Source organism: Pongo pygmaeus, chromosome 14 (assembly GCF_028885625.2).
Source record: "Pongo pygmaeus isolate AG05252 chromosome 14, NHGRI_mPonPyg2-v2.0_pri, whole genome shotgun sequence".
NCBI classification, from domain to species: domain Eukaryota; kingdom Metazoa; phylum Chordata; class Mammalia; order Primates; family Hominidae; genus Pongo; species Pongo pygmaeus.
In genome coordinates, this window is record NC_072387.2 from 122392741 (window position 1) to 122412986 (window position 20246).

General features: G+C 42.2%; 1 protein-coding gene across 4 annotated transcripts in view; it reads left to right on the forward strand.

Annotated features, from left to right (window-relative positions):
* Positions 1-17650, forward strand: part of SPACA7 (sperm acrosome associated 7) — a 59139-nt gene extending 41489 nt beyond the window's left edge. For all 4 annotated transcript variants that reach the window (XM_054446818.2, XM_054446819.2, XM_054446820.2 and 1 more), the window contains 2 exons: positions 15391-15468; positions 17446-17650. In XM_054446818.2, the coding sequence (XP_054302793.1) occupies positions 15391-15468; positions 17446-17510 (143 nt within the window). In that variant the 3' untranslated portion in view covers positions 17511-17650. The remainder of the gene's footprint in view (positions 1-15390; positions 15469-17445) is intronic.
* The last annotated feature ends 2596 nt before the right edge of the window (positions 17651-20246 follow it).

Sequence of the window (20246 nt, forward strand, 5' to 3'; positions counted from 1 at the left end):
AATTATACAGATGTTATTTCTTCTTTGCCTGCCTGTATTATATTTTTCTATTATTTCCTCATTGATGTTTTTTACTTATTTCTTTATCTCATTACATTTTCTTGTTTTTCTGACTTACTTTTCTACCTTTTATTAAGTTTCCATTTAAGTTATATCAGTATTGAAAAATACTGATCCTTTAGTGAATATTTTGATTGCTTTGATATAAGAAAAATAAGTGTATCCTCTGATATTTTTGGTTCTTTTTAATCTTACAGGACCATACATGTTCCCCTTTTGCTACTTTTGTCCTTTGTCATTTGATTTCTAAAAGGAGCCTACTCCTTATTTTTTTTGTCTTTTCTCTTTCCCAGGTGTTATGTATTTTGAAGACTGATACATAAAATTCACATGTGCTTTTTAAGTTCTTTCTCTGTAGCCCTTTCTCTGACCTACCCAGGACCCATATTTAGTATTTTCAGTCTTACAGTGGACTTGCTTATTCTGATAGGGTTTTCAGATCAATGTTAGGCTTTTTCTAGCTCACTTTTCTCACTGTTTTATCTCAACCTGCCATTGCTCATCAATAAATGTTGCATGGAATAGATGTAGGGCAGGAACAGAGATTCTTCACTATAACTTTGAAATTTTTATTCTTTATTTTTTACTTACTGTTATTTTGATATTTGAGTATTTTATAGTTAGGTTATGCCTGAGTGTCTAGTTTTGTGTAATCTTATTTTTCTTTCCTGTTTTTCTGTGTCATTTTTTGAGGAAATATTGGGAGACACAGGCCTAGGCAGCTGCCATAGTCCTTAGTCACATGGAAATCAAATCAAAGGACTGAGAAGATTCAATTTACTTATTTGTGTTTGCCAATGTTGAAAACTATATAAGTTGAAAATCTTTAGAAATTCTAGATAAAACATAATAAACATTTTTAAATGTCTATTATGATCTGACAGCAAAGTAAAGGAAATCTTCAGGGCTAGAAAACCAAGAGAGAATTAAAATCCAGAGCAGTAAGTTACAGATCTAATTGCAGAACAATCCTCAACTGTAATTTTCCCTTATGAAACATAGAAATTTGGTTGTTAGAGTTTATTTGCAGAAGATGAGGCCTAGGGAAGAAAAGTGTTGCAAATGAAATCCCTGAATAATGCTACGACTGCTAACAAGACTACACCCTCAGTAAAAGGATAGTGTAGATAAAAAACCATCTACCAGCACAGGGAAATGGAAATATGTCTGTGTAAGCCTGCACCACATGGGGACTTCAAGTTCTGTGTATTCTGGAATAGCTAATCTGTGAAACCAGCATGATAGGAAGTCTCATCTGGTGACACTCCGGGTCAGAGGACACTTGGAAGAAGCAAATACAAACTTGATGTAAAGAATGATTCCCTTAACTTGGGCTATACAGGATTTTCACAGACAATAGCTCTGCCAAAGGTGAGCTTATAATTCAAAACACAAACTTATGGGAAGCAATACACCATGGGTAATAAGCAGCAGGCAAAATAATAGCATTACTAGACTTCAAGAATTTCAGATAATTGAACAATCTGATAGAGCATTTGACATAAGTATGTTTCAGGTTCTCTACCTCCACTTAGAATGCTGTAAAAAAAAAAAATGTTACTGTCTAGCCAGGTGCAGTGGTGGGTGCCTGTAATTCCAGCTACTTGGGAGGCTGAGGCAGGAGAATCACTTCAACCCAGGAGGCAGAGGTTGCAGTGAGCTGAGATCATGCCATGCCACTGCACTCCAGCCTGGGTGACAAGAGTGAGACTCCATTTAAAAAAAAAAAAAAAAAATGCTACGCTACTCTCACCCTAATAATAAAAAGTGGGATCCTCTACAAAACCATGGCTTTCCTTGAGCCCATAAGAACATTCCAGTAGCAGGGTAGTTAAGTAGGCAGAATTCAAAAGAGAGGCAAGCCTACCCAAACAGAGCTGGAACACATGAGCTTTCTCATTTTTGGCCAAGCAGGAGAAAAACAGATCATCACCATACAAGTGGGTAAGAAGTAACCACTGAATTTTTTAATAGCCAAGTGTGGGATATCATATGCATTTGAAAAATCCAGAGGCCCCAGGCACAAGGGGGCTTGCATTCACAAGGTCTTCTCCATAGGTCTCTGTAAGATGCTCACAGGAAGGACTGGGGCACAGCAGGGCCGCAGAGGCATGTAGGGAACGATCACCCACAGCTGGGGACAGACAGGTGACCCCTCCCACTTTCTCAGTAGCTCTGAAGCTATAAAAGCCTCTTGTGGAGGGGCAGCAAAGCCTTTTATTCACAAAGCACAAGCAAAGATCTATGACTTCTGGGGATAGGAGTAAAAGCAAAACTTTTCTGCCTCTAGAAGAAAGATGTTAAACTATCTTGGGGCCAGGGTCCTTCACCATTACTAACAGAGAGCTGTTACCACGGGAAGAGACAAGAAATACCACCCAAGACCAACCACAGTAAAAGGCAAAGTTTGGCTACTGAGAGAAGTGACATGGGTGCTGATCAAACATCACAGATTGCCTGAGAGTGAGGCTGGATAAGGACAAGTGAGAAATCCTCTGCCCATCACAGGCCTAGCAGGGAGTAACCAGTGAAGGGAGTATATCCCCTGAGGGAAGGGAAGAACTGAGAAAGAAACCCGCTCTGTCATGCAAGTGTTCAGGGAAGGCTGAAAGCTAAAGGGAAATAGAAACACTACGAAAGTCTCTGGCCCCCTAGCTCCTACTATGAACACAAGGCAACAGCAGCACACCTCTGGAGGAATTTGATTCTTCGGTGCATTGAAGATGTCAATAGCCACAACTGATTCCAAGCCAGACTTACCTCTCACAAAACTGGCTCAACCCCCATGCTAATGGCATGACAAAAGAAGAGGTGTGCCCATTTTAAGGCATAATACAATTTACGTCAATCTCTACTGTGCTTCAATACATGATGTCTGACATTCAATAAAAAATTACAATACACAAAAGGAAGCAAGAAAAATACCCATTATAAAGTAATAAACAACAGAACCAGACACAGAGATGTCCCAGATGTTGGAACTATCAGACAATGATAACTATGATTACTACGTTAAATAATCTAGCGGAAAATGTGGAAAATATGTATTAAAAGATGAGGAATTTCAGCAGAGATATGGAAATTATAAGAAGAGTCAAATGGAAATACTAGAAATAAAATACATAATATCTTAAATTAAGAATTTCTTCCATGAGCTCATCAGTAGACTGTGCACAGCTAGGAAAAAAAGTCAGCTATCTTGAAAATAGGTCAATAGAAATAAAAACTGAAACATAAAGGGAAAAAAAGAATGAAAAAACACCATATTACCAAAGAGTTATGGGTAAATACTTCATTTCCTCACATACATGTCATTGAAATCACAGAAAGATAAAGAGACAAGAGAGAGCAATATAGAGGGAGAAATCATGGCTGAAAATGCCCAAAAGTAATAAAAGTTATCAAACTACAGATCCAAGTATCTCAGAGAACACCAAGCAGGATACATTTAAACACAGAGACACACACACGCTCTAGGCATATCATATTTAAGTTGAAATTTTAAAAAGAGAGTATTTTGAAGGCAGCTAGAAGGGAGAAAAGAAACACTTTATGTAGAAAAAAACCAAGATAGGAATTACAGCAAACTTCATATCAGAAACTATATAATCTAGAGGACAGTGGAATGACATCTTTAAATGACTGGAAGAAAAAATTGCCATCCCAGAATTCTATTCTCAGAGAAAATATATTTTACATATGAAGACAAAAATAAGGATTATTTCAGACAAAGATAACACATCGTTAGCAGATCTGCAAAGTTAGAAATGTTAAATGGCATTCTCCAGGCCAAAATGTGGATTGTACAAAGAAATAAAAAGTACCGGAAATGGTAAAAATGAAGTAAATATGAAAGACATTTTGGTACTCTTAGTTGAGATCACTTCAAATACAATTGAATCTTCAGAGGAAAAAGAAAGAAAGAAATATGCAAAAGAAAATGTATGTCAACATAGCAAAAAGGAGGGCAACTGGAGGTATGCCATTTAAAGGTTCTCACACTTTACATGAGGTGATAAATTACTATTTAAAGTTAGACTGCAATAAGTTAAAGATAAATATTTGTAAAGCCTAGATGCAACACTAAAGATATTTAAGGTGTGAATAACAAATCAATAGAGGAAGTAAAATGAATATTTAAAAATACCCAATTAATTCAAAGAAGACAAGGGGAAAAAGAAAGAAAGAACAGATAAGGCAAATAGAAAACAGCTAGCAAGTTGGCAGTTTTTAATCCAAAAACATCAATAATTACCTTAAGTCTAAATGTTTTACACCAGGGGTTGTCAAACTATAGGCCAAGTGCCAAATATAAATATAGGAATATAAATCATTCTATTATAAAGACACATGCATGTGTCTGTTCATTGCAGCACTACTCACAATAACAAAGACATGAAATCACCCTAAATGCCAATCATTGAGAGACTGGATAAAGAAAATGTGGTGCATATACACCATGGAATACTATACAGCCATTAAAAAGAATAAGATTATGTCCTTTGCAGGACATGGGATGGAGCTGGAGGCTATAATTTTTAGCAAACTAACACAGGAACAGAAAACCAAATACCGCATATTCTCACTTATAAGTGGAAGCTAAATGATGAGAACACATGGACACATAGAGGGGAACAAAAGGCACTGGGGCCTACTTGAGAGTGGAGAATGGGAGGAGGGAGAGGATCAGGAAAAATAACTAATAGGGACTAGGCTTAATTGCTGGGTGATGAAATAATCTGTACAACAAACCTGGTAACACACTTTAAAACTTGGAGAAAATAAATGTTTTTCTAGAAAACTTTAGGAAAAAACAGAAGAAAAAAGAAAATTGAAGTGGCTATGTTACTATCAGACAAAGTTGACTTCTAAACAACATTATCAAAGATAAAAGGAAAACTAGATCATTTAGAAGGGTCAGTTTCTTAGGAAAACACACAATAATCTCATATATCTATGCACTCCACCGCAGAGCTTCAAAACAAGTATGAAGCCAACCCTGATAGAAATCAAAGTAAAAGCAGACAAATCTATAGGTATATTTGGAAACTTTAGCACTCTTTTTCAGTAATTGATAAAAGAAATAGACAGAATAAGGACATAAAAGGCCAAAACAACATTTTTAGCCAAATTACTCAAATTGACCTTTTATAGAACACAATCCACCCAGCAACAGAAGAATGCATATCTTTACAAATGCTCTTGGAACATTCACCAACGTCCACCATATTTTTTACCACAAAACAAACTTCAACAAGTCTAAAATAATTAAAATCATGCAAAGTATGTTATCTGCACACAACAGAAATAAACCAGAAATCAATAATAGAAAATGAGTGGGGAAATCCTCCAAATATTTGCAAATTATGCAACACACTTCTCAACAACCCAATGTGCAAAGAAGTCACAAGGGAAATTCAAAAATGTTTAACCCTTTTCCCATTTAGAAAAATGAAGTGCAGCTCACTGCCAGTGCTCATTTGCTTTTTACATAAACATGCTGTTTAAGGCAGAAGCAAATCTGACTGATTTTCAATGTGAAGATAGAATAGAAAAAGCGTTCTTGGAGTTAAGCAGAACTAACATCAGAATCGTCTGAATCATCAGAATTGTCTGTTTCAGAAAAATCAGATTCATTGAACAAATCTTTGGCCAACAACGGTTCGAGAACAATGTTAACATTACACATAGGAATGCTACATTTTCTAAGATTTTACATTTTCAGCAACTGAGAATTACTATATTTTGTAAATGGAAATACCTCTACTAAACAAAGAATGCTATAAATAGAATGATGGCTTGTGTTTCCAAAGTCGATATACTCGAGCGATCCAAAATTTAAAAGTGAGGTATTTCATGGCAAAGGTATCTTGGGGTAAATGCTGCTGCCACAAGTACCATTGGCAAGTATTCTCGGGGCAAATGGGAAAGGGTTAATTAAATGAAAAGGAAAACACAACATGTCAAAAGTTGTGGGATGCAACTGAAGCAGCGCTCAAATGGAAATTTATAGCATTAAATGCTTATGCTAAAATAAACATGTTTAAAATTATTCATGGCATAGAAATGGAATTGAGAACAGAAAATATCAAGACACTGTGAAAAACAGGCAAAGTTGTCAAATACCAAAAAAGAACTAGGAGAAATGGAAACAAAAGAGTCATTAAAATTCAAGATGAAGTGATGAGTGGAACAGCAGATCTGTCATAATTGGAAAAAAAGTAAATTGGAAGGTGAACCTGAGACATTACACAAGTTTAGCATATAGAGCTATAAAACCAGAGACCAGGAAACATAAAAGGTAAGAACCAACATCCCACGGGAGGGAACGGAGAGTGAGCGAGGGGCAGTGTTTGAAGGAATGATTGATGATCAAGGCTATCCCCATATCAGTGAAGAACGTAATCCTCAGATTCAGGAATCACAGTACGTTCTAAAGGAAGAGAAATAGAAATGAAATTAGACATATCACTTGTAGAGCTGCAGAACTCCAAAATCCAAGAGACGATCTGGCAATCAACCTGAAACAAGTTGAGATTTCTAAAACAGAACGATTAGGCTGTAAATGGTTATGTCCACAGAAAACAATAGAGGTCAAAAGACAGCAAATCATATCTTCAAAAGATTTTTTTAAAAGCATGGCTATCAACCTAGAATTCCATACCCAGCTGAAGTATCTGCCAGTGAGAGCAAAATAGACTTTGCTGGAAAAGGCCAAGTGTTTCGCATTGAGAGAACTTCGTTTTAAAGAAAACGTCATGAAGCATTTGAGGCAGGAGAAGCAAGATGCAGGAGGCAGGGGTGAACAAAAGCCTGATAAATACGGGGTGAATCCGAACAAGGACCCCCCTGGGTGAGGCGGAGCAGCCCCTACCCGCCCGCAGGCACCGCACGTGACCAGCACTGCTCTTCCCTGTCTCCACCAGCGTCTCTGCTGCCCTCCAAAGAGCCTAGGTGCATCCGTGGTGATGCTGCGTTGGGAGCATGAAGATTCCCTTGTCACCGCCGTCATTTCAATTCTGCGTTTAGCCCTCTCATCACACTGAAGCGGAGCTTCTGCTTCTTACCCAGTCACGGCTTCCCTGCAGCAGTCTGTGGACTTCAGGATGTGTCAGGAATGAGGGCTGGCCCGGGCCAGGGAGGATCTGGATGATCTACTAGAATGAGCTGTTTCTCTGATGAGAACAGAATGACAGAAGTTCACATATAGACAATGGCATTGTGTTGGGGGCTTGGTCCTTTTCATTAAAAGAAAAATCCATCCTGAAATTCAAACCCTGCTTCCATAGCACGGGGTTAAAGAAATGGAGTCTGAATCTTACAAAGTGCCTCCTCTGGGACCTTCTACTGCCAATTATTGCTTTGCTTCCTCTCACCTCCTCCTCCAGCCTGAGTCATGCCTTTTAATTTTTACCAAAAGCCAAATGGAAGTGTCCAGGCAGCTCCTGATTTAGCTCAGCTCCTAAGATGACAGGAACGCAAGAGGCAGGGCCGGGGGCTTGGTCTCCTGGGCTGGCAGCTCTCTGTTCGTGCTGTCTCAGTACCTGCTGCTCTGAGCTGCAGGTAGTTCTCGGTACGTCCATATCCCCCCGTGGGAACAAGGCTTCCTGAATGAGACAGTGCACCCTCCATGCCGACCCTAGCACCTTGCCTTGAGTAGATGTTTGTTGAATGAATGAATGAATGAATGAATGAATGAATGAATGAATGCATAGACACTGAGGAGAACGTGAAACCTTGACCCTTATTTGAGCAGAGGACTGGAGAAGATGCTTCTGTGAGAATGTAAAGGAAAAACCCCCTGGATTCATTAACATGGAAGAAAGGTAAATCCCACAAAGTCCTAGCGACCTTACCAGCAACTCAGATGCAACCTGACAGGGTAGCCATGCGCCACGGTGGCGTGGGCGCCCGGATCCAAGAGAACATTGCAATAGAAACAGATGCGAGTCAGAGGGCATGAGTTGAAAAAAAAGTTGAAGAAAAGATGGGGAAAACCATTTCTCCATGTTTACTGATGGCACATGACAAGGATAAATTGTCTGAAACAGAAAAGATAGACGATGAAGCCGATACAACTGGAAGGAAACATGCCTTCTCCCTGGTGGTTAGGAAATGGGATGGCTTCCCCTCAGCTCGGCCCGGCTGCTGTCCCCTCAGCTCGGCCTGGCCGCTGGAGCCAAGGTAGGGAGTGCCCTGACTCTGCTCCCAGTTTTCAGGCAGCGCAAGGCCACCCAGGATGGGCCATAAAGTCCATTTATTCGATTGGCACCAACATTTGAAAAAGAAGAACAGAATAAAGACAGAGTGTAAGTATGAAACTGTTTTGTTTTCACCAAGGGTGGAGGCAGAGAGAGAGAAGACAGAGAGAGACGGGGAGACAAAGAAGATGTGTGAGAGAGAGAGAGCTCTCACAACGTAACATGATTTTTTTGTGCCCTGGTTGAGAGCTAAAGAACAGGATGGTGCAGCTCTGGGGGACACATTGTCTCTGCAAGCCTCTGAGGTCTGGGAGATGCAAAGCACCCCCTGCCTCCCCACCCCCCATGGCACTAGAGGCTGGGCCCACATCACAGGTCCTAGGCTGGACAGCACCAGCGTTCCACCTGCCAGGAGGCTGGTCCAGGATCCCCAGGGAACTGATTTGATTTCAGCATTGTATCCTTAACAAACAGTAGCCCCATGCAGGCACATGTCACTACGTTCAGTCACTATGTTTAGTCACTGCTGGTTCCCTGGGGCTGCCATACAAAGTACTTAAATGGAAATGTATAGCATTAAATGCTTGTATTGAGTTAATTTGCATATATGGTGAGGTTATTATTGTTTTGGTTTGATTTCGTTTGGTTTGGATTTTTGCATATTCACATCCAATTGTTCCAACATCATTTGCTAAAAAATTCAACTTTCTCTCTTGAGTTGCCTTAGCATATTTGTCGAAAATCAGTTCATCATATATATGCAAGTCTGTTTCTGGACTTTTTATTTTGTTTTATTGATGTAAGACCTGTTCTTCCTCATTGCCCATTTCATTGTCTTGGTTACTGTATGTTGATCACAGCTTTGAATTTTCCAACTTTGTTCTTGATTTTCAAAATCAATCTGGCTATTCTAGTGCCTTTATCTTTCTGTATAAATTTAAGAAACAGCTTATTAATGTGTACAAAAAATTCTTCTAGGATTTTAATTTGGATTGCTACAAATCTATAGATCAATTTGGTAAGATCTGCCATCTTAACAATTTCCAGTCTTCCTACCTATGAGCAACCCCATTTATTTAGATCTTTGCTTTCTTTCACGTTTTGTAGTTTTTAGCATAAAGATATTGCATATATTTTATTAGGTTTATACATAAGTGTTTAGTAGTTACTGATATTATTATAAATGACACTTTTTAAAATTCAATATCTAGTTATTCATTTTTAGTATATATAGAAATATTATTGCTTTTGTATATTGACTTTATAACCCATAACCTTACTAAACTCACTCTTTAGTTCCAGTAGCATTTTTGTAGATTCTTTTGGATTTTCTACGTAGAGGATCATATCACCTGGGAACCGTTTGTTCTTCCTTTCCAACATATATGCCTTTTGTTTCTTTTTCTTGCCCTGCATCACTAGTTCGGATCTCCAGTGCAATGTTGAATGTTGAATAGGAGCGATAAGCACAGACATTCTTTCACAAGAGTGAAAGCATTCGGTCATTTGCTAGGAAGGGTGATGTTAGCTGCAGGGATTTTTTATACATTCCTTTTGTTGGGTTGAAGAAGTTGCCTTCCATTCCTAGTTTGCTGAGAGTTTTGTTCATGAATGGAGTTTGAATTCTGAGAAAAGCTTTTTCTGAATCTCTTCTGAGCATAGCAAATATTTTTTGTACAAAGTCAGACAGTAAATCTTTCAGTCTTTGAGGGCAATGTGGGCTCTGTTCCTCGACCTTGCCATGGGACCACAAAAGCAGCGTGAACAGTGTATGAAAGAATGAGCATGGCTTTGTCCAAGGCAGCTTTATTCACTAAACCAGGTGCGTCCACAGTTGACCATCAGCCGCAGCTTGCAGCCCTGCATCTGTTGGGATGGTCACTTGGTTTTACTTTATTCTGTTGATGAGGAGAATCACATGTGATTGATTTTTGACCCACTTGGTCATTATATTGTTGGATTTAATTTGCTAAAATTTAGTTCAGAATTTTTGCATCTGTATCCCTGGGGGACACTGGTCTGTGGTTTGTTGGGTTTTTAATGCTTTTCTCTAGCTTTGGTTTTAAGGTAATAATGGTTTCATAGAAATGGGTTGGGAAGTAGTCTCTCTTCTTGAATTTTCTAGATACATTCATATGAAATGAATATTATTTCTACCCAAAATGTTTGATAGCATTTATCAGTGAAGACATCTGGGCCTATATTTTCTTTATGGAAGGGTTTTAACTACAATCTTAATTTATTTAATAGATAAAGAGCTATTTTGTGTATTTATTTCTTATTTAATAAGCTTTGATAATTTGGGTCCTTATGGGAACTTTCTCATTTCACCTAAGTTGGCAAAGTTACTGGCAAAAGTTGTTCACAATAGTTTTTTTTTATTCATTTTCAGTGTCTGCAGGAACTGTAGTGATAGCAATTCTCTAGTAATTTGTATCTTTCTAAAAATCCTATCAGTCTGATTTGAGGTTCATCCATTTTATTGATCTGCTCAGAGAACCAGGTTTTTTGTTTCATTTTCCTCTATTGATTTTGTTTTTAATTATAGTGATTTCTTCTCTTAACATTATTTTCTTTCCTCTGCTTATTGTAAATTTTATTTCCCCTTTTTTCTAACTTTTTGATGTGAATACTTAGATCATGGGTTTGAGACTTCTCATGTTTTTTAATAGAAATGTTTAGTGATTTCCTCTAAGTATCACTTTTATCTCATCCCATAAATTCCAATATGTTGTGTTTTTATTTTCATCCAGTTCAAAATACTTTATCATTCACCTTTTAAATGTCTTCTTTGATGCATAGGTTGTTTAGAAATGTGCTATTTAGGCTAGGCATGGTGGCTCACACCTGTAATCCCAGCACTTTGGGAGGCCGAGGCAGATGGATTACTTGAGGTCAGGAGTTTGAGACCAGCCTGACCAAAACGATGAAACCCCATCTCTTCTAAAAATACAAAAATTAGCTGGGCTTGGTGGTGGGCACCAGTAATCCCAGCTACATGGGAGGCTGAGGCAGGAGAATCACTTGACCCCAGACAGCAGAAGTCACAGTGAGCCGAGATCATGCCACTGCACTCCAGTCTGGGTGACAGAGCAAGACTCCATCTCAAAAAATAAAAAAAAAACCCAACAAAAAAAAAGAAGTGTGCTATTTAGTTTCAAATATTTGGAGGTTTTTTCCAGATACCATAATTTTATTGATTTATAATTTAATTTATTTTGGTCAGAAAACATATGTTATATGGCATGATTACTAAATGAATTTTAAAACTTTAACTATAGCCCAGAATATAGTGTGCCTTAGCAAATATTCCAAGTGTTCCTGAAAAGTATGTGTATTATACTGTTAAGAGGTGGACTGTTCTATAAATGTCAATTAGATCAAGTATGCTAAGTAGACTCATTCAACTCTTCTATATCCTTATTAAATTTCAATCTACTTGTTCACTTGATTATTGAGAAAGCACTGTTGAAATCTCAAACCATAATTGTGGATGTGTTCATTACTCCTTTTAGTTCTAGCAGTGTTTCCTTCATGTGCTTTGAAGCTCTCTTATTTGGTGTATAAACCTGTAGGATTGTTATGTTTTCTTGGTGAGTTATCCCTGCAACATGACTCTTGGCCAGGTGCAGTGGCTGGTGCCTGTAATCCTAACACTTTGGGAGTCTGAGGCAACAGGATCACTTGAGCCCAGGAGTTCAAGACCAGCCTGGGCAACATAGCAAGACCTCATCTCTACAAAAAATAAAATATTAACTTGGTGTTGTGACACACACCTGTAGTTTCAGCTACTCAGGAGGCTGAGGTAGGAGGATTGCTTTAGCCCAGGAGGTCATGACTGCAGTGAGCCAAGATGGTGCCACTGCACTCCAGCCTGGGTAACAAAGTAAGATCCCATCTAAAAAAAAAAAAAAAAAAAGAAATGACTCTTTTATTCCTAGTAATATTATTTGTCCCTAAATATACTTTGAGATTTAAGTAACTATTTTACCTTTCTTTTGATTGGTATTAGCATGTCATATCTTTGTCTATCATTTTACTTTTAACCCATTTGTGTCTTTAGGGGGATTTCTTATAGACAGCATATGGTTGGCTCTTGCTTTTTTATCTAATCTGACATTCTATGCTTCTTGAACATATGGTATATAGTATTATAAAAACATTTTTAATACTTTTGCTTTCTAATTCTACTCTCATGTGTCATTTCTGGGTCAATTTTGATTAATTTTTCTTCTCATTGTAGATGATATTTTATTGCTTATTCACATACCTGGTCATTTTTGTTTGAATGCCAGACATTGTGAATCTTACTTCATTATGTGTTGGATAGTCTTGTATTTTTAAAACTAGTATTGAGCCTGTTCTTTTACCCAGTTAAGTTACTTTAAAGCAGTTTGGTCCTTTTGAGGCTTACTTTTATGCTATATTAGATGGGACCAAGCAGCATTTATTCTAAGTCTACTATTCCCCACTACTGAGGCAATGTAACTCTGTGTACTCAATGTCCTGTGTATTATGAGGGTTTTTTAAAATGTTTTCTGACAGGAACCCCACTTATTTCTGGCCTGTGTGAGCTCTGGAAATTGTTCTGCCTGTTCAGTTGTGTGGTCCTTTTTCCATCCTTGAGTAGTTTTCTTACAGCCATTCAATGGCCAGTAATCAGCTAAAGGCTCGAGTCATCCCTTGCATCTCTCTCTCTCTCTCTCTCTCTCTTTCTCTGTGTGTGTGTGTGTGTGTGTGTGTGTGTGTGTCTCACTCTGTCCTTTGAACTCTAGCTACTTTGACCTCTCCAAACCCCTCAGTATATTGAGATCACTGGGCTCTGCCTAAGTTCTCACTCCTAATACTGCCCTGGAAACTCTCCAGGCAGTGCCTGAAGCAAGCATAGGGCTGCATTCAGCTACTTTCCATCTCTCAGGGGATCACTGGTCTTTGCTGATTATTCTCTGATATATGGGAAATCACTGTTTCATATATTTTTTCTTGTTTTTTAATTAAATTGGGAGGATAAATCTAGTCCTTGTTACTCCATCCTTTCCAGACATTAAAAATTCAAATACTAGATTTTTACCTATGTGGTTCCATTGAGAATCCTGGAACTGTGAAAACCTCTGCATTTCAACTCTGGAAGGAAAAGCAAGGACTGGGGTGATGGCCCCTGGGTTCTCCCAGCTCAGCCGCATACAGCCTCAGTGCCCTTAGGAAGATGCTTTGCCTCACTGGGGCCTCATCTACACATGAAGACTAAGTATTACCCACGGGCTTCACCAGGTGCCCTGTAGTCGAATGAAACCACACATACGTAGGGAACGGGGAAATGTTAGCATCATATACACTTCCCTGGGACTCCCAAGGGCTAGAGATTACACTCTACAAATAAACAAACTAAAGATAAAATGTTTTGTATTAAATGATGAATTATATATGTTTCCACAAATAGCTAACCTGAATTATCTGCCAAAATTTTCTAAGGAATCTTCTCTAAAAAAACTGTGTGAATTCATTTTGAGTATGAAATTGGCAGCAATCTCTCTGGTGTAGGTTATCCCTGGAAAGATACACAGGAAAGTGGGTCACAGTTGTGGCCTCCAGGAGGAAACTGGTAGTGAGGGCCAAACACTGGAAACAGCCCAGGAAAATGGGTCACAGTTGTGGCCTCCAGGAGGAAACTGGTAGTGAGGGCCAAACACTGGAAACAGCCCAGGAAAATGGGTCACAGTTGTGGCCTCCAGGAGGAAACTGGTAGTGAGGACCAACCACTGGAAACAGCCTGATGTTTCACTGAACGTCTTTTCTAAAACTTAAAAATTGTTCCATGGGCTTGCGTCCTTATTAAACATATAAACTGAGCACCTAAGAATAATTTGGATAAATGTTTTTAAAGCCTGAAGCAGCCTTTAAGGATGCCTGCAGCCTTTAATGAATGTTTGCAGATCCACGTTCCTCTTAATGTAAAATGGATTAAGAGGAAAATAGATCTGCAACTATCTTCTCTTCCTTGTTGCTAGAAAACCCAACTTCCCCATGTAATCTGTAACTTCTGGGAGTAGGAAAAGTTTCATGGTTCATAATATCATTCCTGACATACTGACTGTGCCTAAACTTCAGTTTAAGACTTTGGGACCTGGTAAAATCTAAGTATCCCATAGGACATATATAAATTCATGTCATAATCATTCATTTCCTGTAACATTAATGTCAACAAGAGACTCATTTACTCAGCAATACCTGCTGAGCCTGCTAGGTGCTCGGCAGATATATGAGGGATTCTTGTTTCCAAGAAATGAGACTGAGGGGTCAGGCCAGTCAACAGTAGTCATTATTCATGCGTTCACAAAATGCAGACGTACCAAACCATATCTTTAAGGATTCCAGGTTGCACCTGCACAGAGTTTTGGGAGAACTAAAGAGAGGTGGGTCCTCCTGGTGTGCTTTGAGAGTAAGAAAAGTAAATAAAGGAAGAGGATTAGGGTTCTCTGTAGGGTGCCCCCCACTAGGAATGGTGCCTCCCAGGCTGGGGGCTGTTCCAAAGGGAGCCCCCCACCCAACAGCTGCAGCAGCCAGGACCGGTTTGGGGGGACTTGGAGCCGCTCCTGAACTGATGTCGCCTCACACTGCCTGCACCTCTTCCTGAGCAGCGGGGACCACACAGCATAGTTATTGGTAGAAAGGGCTGGACAGGAAGAGAGGTGGGGGAAATTCAGTGTCTATAAAACCTGTGTCCGGGTCCAAGGACCACGGCTCAAGTGACCATGAGTGTCAGATCCACAGACGGGAGCCCTGCTCACCACCAGCAGTGGGGAGCCCTTAGGACTCGGAGTGGACAGAATACTTTTATGCTGGCGTCTCCTAAGAGTGTAAAGAGAAAACGCAGAGAAAGCATAAAGATGTAGGACTCCACTCATTGCTTGGGCACCAAGCCACACTTTCTGGGGCTTGCTGGAGGAAATGTTTTTGATGGCCTCGCCTGAGGCTGTGTCTCGAGAAGCCACGGCACCTCACCTGGGTTGCTCTGTGCGTGGGCGCTGCTTTGCTCAGCGCTTACGGCTCCCTGAAGTTAAAGGAAAAGTGGAATCATGCCTTAATTATTTACAAAGTGTGATCATTGTACTTATTGTTTTCCTCACAGAAAAGAATTCAAAGAACACTCAGTATGAAAATCTATCCATTCTGGACAAAATCCTTCAAAATATTGGAAGATCTTCAGGTAGATTGGAAATAATAGATAAGTGTCTTCTTGTTTGGGGATTCTTTTTCCTGCTCAAGGGACAGGTGTGTCTCCGAGCAGCTCCAGGGAGAGCAGGTGAGCCCAGCCCCCAGGTGGACCGACCTGAGCTCCACAGAAGCCCCTGTCCGACTGTTGATGTGTGGACACCTGACCGGACAAGTCCAATTCAAGGAGTCGAGGCCCGTGTCAATGAGGGAGTGCTCTCCCTTTTCAGCTGAATGGAGCAGGGGACCAGTCCCCCTTTTCCCAAGAATAATCAGGACTCACAAGGCTGCCGCCACCCACCCACACAAGAGTCCCAACCACGTGGTGACGGGAGCCTGCTCCCCCATGACAGGCCCAGGAAGGGCCCCCACACCCCTCTCAGGAGGCCCCCCACACCCCTCTCAGGAGGCCCCCCACCCTCTCGTGGGGTGGGGACCCCCAGGCTAGCCCTTCTCCACTCCCTGTTCACACAGCTCCACCACTGTCCACCTGCTAAGAGTTGGCCATGCAGATCCTGTGGCTTCTGCCCCTGGCCCCAGGCTTCTCCTCGGAGCTTTCCAGAACACCTGGGAGCCAGTCCTGGGTGAGGCTGACAGCCCTCCTGTCCTCCTGGTATCCCTGAGTCACATGGCAGCCCAGTGTGCCCAGACCCTTCCCCCATACCCTGCAGCACATGCCCGTCCACGCAGCCTGAGACCCTCCATCTGGAGCGTGTCACACCATGAATCCGGAGCTGCTGTCTGTGAACGCCAAAGACTTTGGCAAACGAGCCATTGCTGAGCCACACGGCTGGCTTTTCATAGCCCGAGCACAGAGCCAGACGTTGAGACCCTGTCGCCTTCACTCACCTCCACTGGTGCTTCCCAAGCACCCACCACGTGCCAGGCACTGTCCTAGGCTCTGGGTTTTCTCACATAAAACAGAGAGCCCTGCCTGGGAGCTCACCCACTAGAGGACGGTTAGGTGGGCCTCCGTGTCCCCTCTTAAAGCATGGGGGTTCTGAATTTTCCATCCAGCCTGTCGGCTGCTGCTCCCAGCCCCTCACTGTCCACAAGCGTGGGAAGCCGGCCAGCTCGTCCTTTGTTAAAACGCTGAAGAGGACGGTCCCGGGAAGCGTCTCTGGAGACCTCCCTGCTACACGAGTTGTCATCGAGCACAGGCCAGGAACTTCTCTGAAGTGCGGCCCCCAGCCCCCCATGTTCAGACTTTGCCAGGCCAGTGTCAGTCCTGGACCACAAAACCCCAGGCCACAAGGTCTGCTCGTGCCCCCAGCAGCAGGGACCAGGCCAACACACGCAGTGTAGAAAGGGCAGTGAGCGGTCGTTCAAGCTACGGCCAATTTCCCAGACTGTGCTGCTGTCCAGGACAACCTCTGCTGCTTTAGATACAATTTCATGATTGACCTTGTCAAGGTTCCAGTTCCCTGGGACCTGACTGTTCTGCGGGGAGAACCACAAATTCTCCTACAACACAGACAGCAAAAGACAGGGGCCTCTGCACTGATGAAGCTCCTGTACGTCACCAGCACCTCTAGGTGTGGCCGTCGGCAACAGAAGCCCCGGAGGTGACAGTGGGGACTTCCAGAGCCCTGGCAATGTTGGACAGTGAAGAACCAGGAGTCCCCAACCTCCTGGTACTGACATCCCGGGAATGAGATCCACAGCCAGCAGCCGTGAGGGGAGGACAAGGAGGATCAGCCCAGCTCCGCCAAGCTCGGAGTTGTTGATGGGTTTTGAGGGAGAATGTGGGGGAAATGACACTGGACAGGGTGGCCCCGCGGGAGAGCTAAAGGCAGCCTGACGCAGCCAGCGCCCCCTCCGTCCTCCTGCCCCGGACACATCCACGGGGCTCTCCCCTCCCTCAACTGAGAGCTCGGTTCCTCCTGTCCCCTGGTGTCCCTCGATCCTGCTGGTGCCCCCATCTCACTCACACCACACACTGCCAGGCTCAAAACCTCCTCTTTCCACACAGGAAACATTTTCCATAAAGAGCAGCAGAGGACCAGTGCACAGAGGAGGAGCCAAGGCAGTCAATGAGGCTGCAGCCCCGGAGCCCCTGCGCAGGAGACGAGCCTGCTAGAACCCCCACCCACCAGCCTCCGGAACAGGGCACTTGTGTGCGCATGCCCACGTTCTCTGAACCATTCCGCATAAAGGAAAATCGTTTATTCACACAATCCCAATTGGAGTTGGTTTATTTAAGTGTTAAGCCAGAGCGTATGTGGGATTTGGGTTTTTTTTAAAAGAAAAGAAAACAAGAAACAAAAAACATATCGAACCTGGAAATAAGAGCATCAGAATATTCTGTCTACAAATAACATAATCTCAGAGCTCATAAAGAATTCGTCCACGAGGAACAGAGACTACGAAGGCCTGAGAGTCTCTTCCCTGCTGCCATGCCTTGCAAAACACACACGCACACATATAACACATGCGCACACACATAACATATGTGCACACATATAACGCATGCATACACACACAACACATGCATACACAACACACATGCACATACAACATGTACACACATACATGCATGTGTATGCATAAAACACATGTGACATGCACACACATGCAACGTACATGCACATCCAACATGTACACACGCAACATGTGCACACATGCAATCCACGTGCATACAATACACGCACACATGCAACACACACATGCAACACGCACACACATACAACACGCACGCACATGAAGCCTCATTGCATTGGAATGTTTGCCGAGCTTGGGAATGCTGGCTGGGACTGTGTGTTGTGGAAGGTGAAGGTTTGCTCCAGGTGGTGTGTGTGACCTACAGCATTACCTGGGGGTAGGGGCTGGGGATGACCAGGACACATCTTGGGCAACTTTTCTTATCCAAACTGATTCTGACTGTGGACGGGCTGCAACCTCTGCTGGACTCATTGAGGTGACCCATCTGGAAAGATTTAGGACAAAATATGATTTTTCCATTTCTCTAGAAAGGCAGCCAGGCTTGGAGAAGCTCATGGATCGCGTTTGAGAACAATCCTGGAGAGACGACTTCCATGCCCTTTGCACAGTTTAGCAGTGGATTGGTGTCCTTTCTATTAATAACACCATTTTCAAAGGCAGCTGGAAACGGAAGCAGACAATGCCATTGTACTTGTTGCTGCTGACTGTTCTCTCTTCCTAAGAGATGCAAACGTCCTATGCCCTCTTTCTATGATGTCTCCAAGGCAACTGCAGAGGACTGAGGGTTTGGAATCAGAGAATGCTTGTATTGGAATGGCCCTTTGAGGCCTTTCATGCAATCCCTCAATTCCAGATGAGGAAACCGAGGCAGCAAGGATACATGACTCACTAGTTACTCAGTAAGTCAGTGGCATGGCAGGATGCAGTTATTTCTGATGCCCAGTGCTATCGGGTCTACTAAACCATGCTGCAGCCTCTCTGTTAATACAGGGACAGCTCCATGTAGTTCTTCTCCTTTCTTTGTGCACTTGTAGTTTTTATTTTTCTGTTTTGTCCATGTATCTCACAAAGCATTTTTAGCGAACTCTGTGGTTTATAAGTTGTTTCCATGCACAGTGGGCCACCGAGTCCTCACAGCAAGGCCAGGAGGCAGGCGTCGCCTCCACTCCACATGAGTGGGCCTGGGGCTCAGAGGTATTCAGTGGCTCACTCACTGCCACATCGTCACATGGCCTGTTGCAGTCCTGACACTGTGCCCCAGGCCAGGCATTTGTTGCTGGATGTTTTAATCGTCAATGGCATCATCGTTTTCCAAGCAGGGTCTTGCAGGGTTTGTCCCCCAGGAAAACTTGGCAGAGCAATGCTGACCCAGAGAAGACAAAACATATAAAGTGTCATTGATTTGACCACTCTCTCTCCTCTGTCCTGACCACATGAGATCCCTGATTACACAGTCTTCAAAAGCTGGAAGTTTGATGTATTAGTTTGATCACATCAAAATATTCCCTCTCTCAGGGATGGCACTGAAAACAGCCACGGGAACACGTTGGGTCTCCAGATTGACGATTGCTGTGCAGGGCTCAAGCATGCCCCACTTGCTGTATGGGACCCACCCTTGCTGTTCCCAGGAGGCTTAAGACAGAGTCGGGAACTAAGCTGATGAGGAAAATCATCAATGTTAATATTAGCTACCCCAAGGCAAGTGATGAACTGGCTTACAGGGGTGTTAAAGATGTGCCTGTGAGGTGGAAGGGACCCCCCACATGTACTACAATGGGCATTCCAGGAAGAAAGTGTCCCAAAGGTGCCAGGGCAGGGGTGGGTGAGTGTCGGGGGGGCTCTGTCACCCAGGGTGGGAATTGTGGCCAGAGTTGTCCCCTATTATATGTTATGGGTGGGAGAAAATGGTGAAACATATTAATGTATGCTGTATGATTTCAGTTTTTTGAAATTTTTTGAGACTTGATTTAGGGCCAAACATACAGCCGATTTTGGTAAAAATTCCATTTGGAACTTGGGAGGATGGTGTATTCTGTGGTTTTGGGGGGTGGGATCCCACAGAGTCAATCGGGTCAAGTTTGTTAATTGTGTGGTTAAAATATCTCCTTACTCATTCCTCTTTGGTCATCCAGTATCAAAAGAGGTGTGTAAAAGATCCCCACTGTGAATGCAAGGGATTTATTTCTTTAGTTCTATTTTGTTTTGTATGTTTCAAAGCTATGTTGCTAGGGTCCTACAGACTAAATTGTCTTTCTGGTGGATTTGAGCCTCTATTGTTATGAAATATTCCTCCTTATCTGTAGTATTTCTTCTTGCCTTATATTCATTTTG